The 9033-nt window shown below is 36.2% G+C and overlaps 1 protein-coding gene across 1 annotated transcript; it reads left to right on the top strand.

Moving 5' to 3' along the window:
- Positions 1-860: 860 nt before the first annotated feature.
- LOC122418256 (uncharacterized) lies at positions 861-6679 on the top strand. The gene is made up of 4 exons (XM_043432384.1): positions 861-2641; positions 2718-3339; positions 3422-5149; positions 5226-6679. The coding sequence occupies exons 1-4, from the start codon at positions 1256-1258 to the stop codon at positions 5429-5431; spliced, it is 3942 nt and encodes a 1313-aa protein (XP_043288319.1). The 5' UTR covers positions 861-1255; the 3' UTR covers positions 5432-6679.
- Positions 6680-9033: the final 2354 nt, after the last annotated feature.

Raw genomic sequence — 9033 nt, 5'->3', positions numbered from 1 at the left:
GCATTCCCCGCTGACAGTCTTTCGAGTGCTCGGTAACATTTTATTTCGGCCGTTTCGATGGTGAAAGAAACGACGATGCACATTTTATTGCAACAAAGTGATGATAAAAAGTATGTCGTTCGCAGTCGGAATCGAAAATCGAAGTTGAAATCGGCTCGGGTCGTCGCCCGTTACAGTAAGTTTATTCAACTATCACACAGAATAATGTTACTTACATACCTTCACATGACCCTGATTATTAATGCTAATTTCGTATGATTGCTCATGTTACATTTTACAGATGTTTATTTGTTTCGATTCAGTTTTGATATCAATAAGTCTAGTAGCAGGTTAACTATAGAGATAATTTTAGCGGTTGCTTCGAGGACTTCAGAAAGAGCTCACACATGGAGTGTTAAAAATCTATATATCCTCTTGATTACTTTTTCGCATAGTAATCTTGCGTTAAAGATTTATAAACCCTTCTATAATGTGAAAATTTCAGGGAGCATTTGTTCCTATTTTAATACGACATAATATGACCTGAATCTAATAAATTCATAAGTTTCAACTACACGACTGTTTCGAGGGTTTCTTGGTGTTATCTATTATTTTGTGTTAAAACTTGTACAATATATTATAATTGAAATATTAATATACATAGAATTTTCGTGAAATCTACATTTAGAAATGTCTCATTGATTTATTCGTGATGGTTATAAGTAACATCCACCTATGCGATAGACAGGGTAGACAGAATATAAAAATCAACGATTTTTTGGTTGTACATACAAATCGATTTTATACAGAAAATTTGAAAAGAAGTGTACGTATACTCAGCCTATAGATCTCCTTGTCAAATATAAATGAAATTTTGAAATTTGTATTGTAGGTTGACGCAATGCTATTTTTTTTCAGGATAAAACCTTCAATAGTACTGTAAGAAATATTTTTCATTACTCTCCATATTCCATCTGTTGCAGAAAATGTAGCAATTTTGAGTGAAATCTGCAAAAATTTAAATTATGGTATACCTCAGATAAGCATTCTACCAACAGTCAGAAATACTACATCATCTTCGAGTACTCCTGAAACACTCGATGGATTATCCGAGTCCAATAAACCCGAAGAAATAGCTTCAACTGACAACACAATTTCTGAGAATGTCGTCGAATTCGTTGTTGACGAAAAAAATAATGAACTGAACTCAGCGGCTTATATACAACATCTAAGAGGAGATTCCATTAATACGAGTCAATGTGAAAATATTGGAGCCATGGTAACCTTAATGTCAGAGGATACTACTGAAACAGTGCAAAATGTGTCTACTGTTGAAATACATTCTTCTGACTCGTTGGTTCATAGTCTGCCGAGATCTTCTAAGCCATGTGAACTGGATACACAAAATTTTAATAAACAACGAAATTCAGCAACATTATCTGATTCAGCAGCAACTGTTTACCTCAACACAGAGATAAATAATATGGCTCCCACCATTACACTGCTTGGATATAACTTACAACAAACAGCGGAATGTTCCTCACAATCTCCAAAATCACTTTATAGAGATAATAATGGTAATATTTTGGAATTATCCAGTTTAAGCAAAAGCCATCCACGAAGTATTTTGCAAGATGTTGAAACATGTTCACTCGATACACCTGATATTGATGCACGGCATTCTTTGATAAACATCTCCGATCCTGCAAAGACGGCTGGACTCAACACAGAACCAAATATGGTTCAAACTGACATGGAATCAAAACGTATTTCAAAAGAATTAGTAGAGGATTCCCTTGAACCTATGCACACAGATGATATTGCCCACAACTCGGAATCACCAACGTTAAACGAAAGCTCTTCACAACGTATTTTGCAAGAATTCGATGAATGTTCACTCGATACACCTGCTTTTGATGCACAGCATTCTTTGATAAACGTCTCCGATCCTGCAAAGACAGCTGAACTCAACACAGAACCAAATATGCTTCAAACTGACATGGAATCAAAACGTATTTCAAAAGAATTAGTAGAGGATTCCCTTGAACCTATTCACACAGATGATATTGCCCACAACTCGGAATCACCAACGTTAAACGAAAGCTCTTCACAACATATTTTGCAAGAATTCGATGAATGTTCACTCGATACACCTGCTTTTGATGCACAGCATTCTTTGATAAACGTTTCTGATCCTGCAAAGACGGCTGAACTCAACACAGAACTAAATATGGTTCAAACTAACATGGAATCAAATTGCATGTCAAAAGAACTAGCAGAGGATTCCTCAGAACCTATTCACACAGATGATATTCCCGATAATTCTGAATTATCAACGTTAAACGAAAGTTTTCCACAACGTGTTCTGCGAGAGTCATATATACAATCACTCAACACACTTGATTTTGATGGACAACATGGTTCGATATACTGCTTCGATCCTGCAGAAACAGCCGAATTTAGTACAGAAATCGATACGGCTCAAGTCGGCACACAAAATAAAAATATTTTAGAGCAATCGATGACATATTCTTCACAGTCACTTGACAATGATAATATCGATAATGCTACTTTTTCAAAAGAGCAGACTAACGCCGAAAATGTAATTTCGTCATCGGACGGAAATGATGAGGAATGGTTACCCGCAGAAGTTCAGTACACTGTAAGTGACTATTGTTATACAATTGATAAGAATTAATGACTTTGCTAATATCCATTTTTCTTAATAATATTTCCAGATGAACCCAGTGCTCGATCAGATACTTTTAAACAATGATGACTATTTACAAAGCGAAAAAAATCTCGAAAATGTTGGCGAAGATGAACAGATTATTGAAGAAGAGAGTATTGAGTGTGAAGGAACTATGGTTGATGAAAGATTACGGAGATCGAATCGTCGTCGAAATGTTATTTTATCACCGTTTCCTGAGAGAGGAACAAGTGAAAGTGTTTCGTTGCCTCGACTTTCTCCGACAATGACCAACGATGCCACAGAACAAAGTCACGACGATAGCGTTACCGATGAGGATTACATTCCGACCGAGGCTTCAAGCTCTTCAGATGAATTTCTAAATGCAACGAATAACAGTAATACTAGCGCTGGACGCGAAAAAAATGTTCCGACAAACAATTGTATTCACTCACGAGAAAAGGATTCCGGAGTGTTAAACATTTCCGGCAGAGCGGCAACAGGATCGGTGGATGACACAAATTTATCCGTGCAAACATCAGCTCAAAAAAAAAGTGAGAAAAAATACTTTTGCATGTATTGCCATAAACTTTATAGCAAACTCCCACGGCATCTTGAGACAGTCCACATCAAAGAGAATGACGTGAAAAAGTTTTCCATGCTAAAGAGAGGTTTGAATTTGTTTTTTATACATAAATGATGTCAATATTTCATAACTATAGATTTTTGCATACAACCCATTCCTTATTCTAGGTTCAAAAGAGCGCAGAGAAGTGATAGATGCGCTGAGAAACAATGGAACTTTTAATTTCAACACTAATCCGAAATTCAATACTGGTGAACTCATGGTTTGTCGCCGACCAAACCCAAAGTACAAAAGGACTGCAAAAGATTACAAAACTTGCGTAAGCTGTTTGAAATCGCACTCAATGCGGAATATTCGACATCATTATGCCAAATGTCGCAAGGATGGCATCAAAAATCAGCGGTCGATTTTAGTCCTTGGCAAGGCCATAGAAGGTCGTCTACATAAAGAAGCAAGTGAAAAATTAAGACTCGAAGTTTTTCCCCCACTTCGAGAAGATGACGTTGTACGTCTCATTAGATACGATCGTCTCCTCATCATTTGGGGAAACAAGTTATGTGCGAAATATACTCCACACTACCAACACGCAATGATTCGCTCCAGATTACGAAGGATGGGTAACCTGGTCCTCACGGCCAAAGTTGTCAATCCAGACATAACGGATTGCGCATCTCTATACGACCCAAAAGTATACGACGATGTGGTAAAGGCTGTTCGAATCGTCGCTCGTTACAACGAATCCGAAGGTGAATTCGGAGCACCGAGTTTGGGGATGAATTTGGGTACATACATAAAACAGATTGGAGCCATCCTAGTCAATGAATACGTAAAATCAGATGAATCCGAGAAAGAACGAAGAGTCGAACAATTTCTAAAAATTTTCAAAGTCGACTTTCACATTGATATAAACAATGTGGCCCTTGAAAACCAAAGAAAAAACCAGCGGCAGCGAAAAATTATACTTCCATCAGAGGGAGATATTCGAACTTTCATGCAATACATTGGCTCGGAAACAAAAATTACGTATGAGAAATTAGAAACAAAATTCTCATATAAAGAATGGTTCAAACTCTGTGAATTGTTAGCGGTTGGAATGGTGGTATTTAGTCGACGACGTACAGGTGAAATAAGCAACATAAGCGTAGATGATTATCGGAATCCTCTAAAACTCGATGATCGAACCGACAAAGAATTGTATCAGAATTTGTCACCGCAAGCCAAAGCTGCCGCTGATCGGTACACGCTTATATCGATTCGCGGTAAAAAAGGACGTCAAGTACGTGTATTATTGTACCCGCAATTGGTGAAAGGCATAGATCTCATATTGAAATATCGTGAAACCGCTGGAGTTCCGAGCAATAATAAATTTTTATTCGGGCTTCGAAGTCGTAATCCGAAAAAAACAATGACTATCGATGCCTGCGATGCCATGCGTAAGCACTCCGGCCGCTGCGGGGCTGCGTTCCCTGATACACTTCGAGGCACGAAACTTCGGAAGAACATTGCGACCAAGTGTCATCGATTGAACCTGAACGATAACGAAATTTCAGATCTGGCAAACTTTATGGGTCATTCAGAAAGAATTCACCGAGACATTTATCGGCAGCCGATCGTGGAACGAGAGATTATAGGAATATCGCGTCTATTAGAAGAAGTTCTCAATGATGAATCTGATGACGAAGATTCTGGCGATGATCAAGCTTTGACCGACAATAATCCGACTCAAAGTCAAGCAGCACACGGTATAGAGCGCAGTACTGACCCCTCTTCATCAAGACACTCATCAATACTAAACGACATCGAATCTCCAGAAATATCGGACACAAATGTAGAGATAAATGAAAATGAGTACATCGAACGAAATAATAAGCCGAAGAATGCTAACCAAAATATTCGTACGTATTACTGATTTTTTCAGTTGAGTGAATAATACGAATGAATGGATAATAATAAGGTTTTATTTATTTTTAGAAAAAGGAACAAAACGTCCTTGGACACAACGAGAAAAATCTATCGTGACCAAAGCTTTTTCAAAATATTTGAAGGAAAAGCGTTTACCCTCATTCACAGAAATAAAAGAATTACAAAAACAATATTCAGATATTCTTGGACATCGAACACCAGCACAAGTGAAAGCATGGGTTAACAATCAGAATAGAGCAACATCAAAACGTTAAAACAATATCGAGATCGAAGAAATAACGTCAGCAGTTGAGTTTCGGTGCTATACTTTCCATTATTTTTATTATTTTATATACATTGCGATTACAAAGATAGGATTCGAGATTTTGAAAACGTGAAATGATATTTCTATTTGATATAGCCCGGGACTGGAAGCATATAAAGTAAAAATCGCAGTCCTTATTTCTGTTTCGAAGAATATATATGGATGAAAGTATTGAAATGATAGTTCAAAAGAAGATAAAGTTATTTCTTACTATTTTGTTTAGAAAAGAATTTTATGAATGATAAGTGAGAACCAAAAAAAAACTTTATGATTTTCATTTGCTGAGTTGATTAAAAATTGACTATGAGCAAAGAATACTCGTGGTAAATAGTGATCTAGACTTACAGAACTGAAGTAGTACATAAATCACAGACAGATTACTGAAGACTGACATTTGTGATACTAGTGAAGTCATAGGATAAGCAAAAATAATTTGTTGTCATAAACTGATAGATCAGAAATAACTATTTTTTTTATAAAATTTCCTTTATTTTTAAGTTACGTATAAACTTCTGTGCCAAGGTAAAAAGTTAGAAGAGATTAGATTAATATAAAATAACTGTTTTTCGTTTATTGTCTGCTGTATAACAGTTGAATTGACAAAAAAGACAAAAAAGCCGACGAGCTGAATGAATTCTAAATGACAGAAAGCACATATTCATTATAACGGGGAAGAATATTGACTCCTGAATAAAACCCTAATGCGGGTAGAAACAACGTTAAAAAAAACTATGAAGCTACTCAAAAAATTACAGAGAATTCATTCCTATATGAGAGTACATACAAAGTACAAAAATGTCAACTAGATAGCAGCTGCGGAGTCATATCAGTATGAAAGATGATAATGAACGTGCCAGCGGTACGGTGTTTTTTTTATGTTTATTTCTATTTTCACTTTTTAACGTTTTTTAGTTTCATTACCGCTGTTGATATAACTATACTTATATCAAAATATATGACTGAGAACTTGGATATAAGAAAAATCCAAACGAAAGATTTTTTTATAAAGATATATTGCAGAACGAAGTGTTTCATTCCTATTTTATAGACTGTACTATCGTTATATCACGGATACAATTCTTAAGTTGCGTATGTACTGGAAAGCGAATAAAAATCTCACAATGTATGACATGGGTTCTTTATCTGCATGTGATTCTAGTAAACATTTTGGAAATTTTATGTATTCTATACTTTACATAATGAGCATAATGGAACTTCTTAATATTCCAAATGATAAATGGACTCGTGTTGCAGTCTTTTGCCATGAATAGAAACGTACATGATGAATACATTGAAAAGCAGTGATCGCTGAAATACACTTGTCATATTGCTGTTCAAAACATAAAGTCCTCAAAAGAACCAAAAGAAAGAAACAAACAATATATTGGTATTTTTGAAGACGCGTCAGTTCTTCTAGATATCCGTGTCAGTCCATCACTGAATCATTTGGGTAGAGAGCGGCGCTTAATTATTCAAGTACTTCTATACAATTGCATGCATCGGAAAAATCGAGATTATTAAAGTTATTACTGACGGCGAGGGTTTTTTTCGTAACCAGTAGAAGAATAAGTTTTTTTCGGTAGTATACGATTCGACTTTCATATTAGCTGTCAGACTTGAGTATGAAATTTGTGCTTCGAGAGTTTGAGATCCACGTCGTTCCCCATTGATCGGACATCATCCAGAAATCATAGACGAGTGCATCAAAGGAAGATAGCGGAGACAGGAAGTGCATTCATCACGTCGGGTTATTCAGATATTTGGGAATTTGCAGTGTTCAGTATTGGAGTGACGAAATAAGGTTATGACAAAAAGTGATCGAATGTGATGGATATATCGATTGAAGGACAGCTCTTTTTCTTCCTATATAAAGCAGTTTATTTCATGTTTTTTCAAAAGATTGCTCAGAAATCATCACATGAGTTTTCAATGAGCAAATATTCATTACAGCCGAAATTCGTATTTCAAAACCAAAGGTCCGCGAAAGAACCGATTAAACGAAGAAAACAACACTGACATGGTCTTTTTGAGGCCTTAAGATATATATATATGAATGTCTGATGAATTTTTCAATAAACTGTTTTCCGCGAAAACTGTGTTCTGTCTTTTATGCATATTCGCCTATCTAGAATCTTGAAACGTCCACCAATATCTGTTTGCTCCAAAGAGGTCTCTCCCCCACAACGAGTTCATCGTGCGATAGTGCTTTCCACTTATAATTCAATCAGGACCATTTCAGAGCAGGTGATCAATTTTGAGGTGCCTCCGCTGTCATAATATGAGTAAAAAAATCAGCAAAAAAGGCCTAAAATAAGTTGCCGGACATGCTCAAACATTCTAGATCAAAACAGTCAGCGGAATTATCACTGGGACCTAAATTCTTGTTATTGACTAGATATGTAAGTCCTCATCGGTGGGTCCAAAATTTAGTTTGTCAAGAAAGTATGAAGAAATGTTATAAGGACGAATTGCCAATTTCTTTTTTGTATGTAATAACTGATAGAAAAAAGATTCCAATTTCTGTTCAATTGATTGACAATATTCTCATATTCAAAAGAAGCGATGCCAGCATTTCAGATTCTTGAATTTCATAAGATATTGATAACATGAAATTGGTCCACTCCGCAATAAAGATTTCAGATTTTTTTGAACTCCTCCGATTCTAGATCAAAGTGAGACATTCATTCTGCGTCATGCTGGGATATAAGTTACTGTGCTTCGCAGGCAAAAAATTGAATGTCATTGTGCCAATTCCACATCCTTATTTTTCCTAATTATGAATGGACTTGTGCTGTAGTCTCTTGCCACGAATAGAAACTTCGATGTCGAATACATTATAAAGCAGTGATCGCTGAAATACACTTGTCATATTGCTGCTGAAAACTTCAAGTCCCCAAAAGAACCAACAGAAGGAAACAAACAATATATTGGTATTTTTGAAGACGGGTCAGTTCTAGATATACGTGTCGGTCCATCGCTGAATCATCTCGGTAGAGAGCTGCGCTCAATTATTCAATTACTTCCATACATTCGCATCCATCGGAAAAATCGAGATTATTGATGTTATTACTGACGGCGGGGGTTTTTTTCGTAACGAGTAGAAGAAAAAGTTTTTTTCGGTAGTATACGATTCGACTTTCATATTAGCTGTCAGACTTGAGTGTGGATTTTGTGCTTCGAGTGTTTGAGATCCACGTCGTTCCCCATTGATGGGACATCATCAAGAAATCATAGACGAGTGCATCAAAGGAAGATAGCGGAGACAGGAAGTGCATTCATCACGTCGGGTTATTCAGATATTTGAGAATTTGCAGTGTTCAGTATTGGAGTGACGAAATAAGGTTATGACAAAAAGTGATCGAATGTGATGGATATATCGATTGAAGGACAGCTCTTTTTCTTCCTATATAAAGCAGTTTATTTCATGTTTTTTCAAAAGATTGCTCAGAAATCATTACATGAGTTTTCAATGAGCAAGTATTCATTACAGCCGAAATTCGTATTTCAAAACCAAAGGTCCGCGAAAGAACCGATTAAACGAAGAAAACAACA

This window comes from Venturia canescens, chromosome 11 (assembly GCF_019457755.1).
Source record: "Venturia canescens isolate UGA chromosome 11, ASM1945775v1, whole genome shotgun sequence".
In the NCBI taxonomy this organism is placed as follows: Eukaryota; Metazoa; Arthropoda; class Insecta; order Hymenoptera; family Ichneumonidae; genus Venturia; species Venturia canescens.
This window is presented reverse-complemented; position numbering and strand designations above follow the sequence as displayed.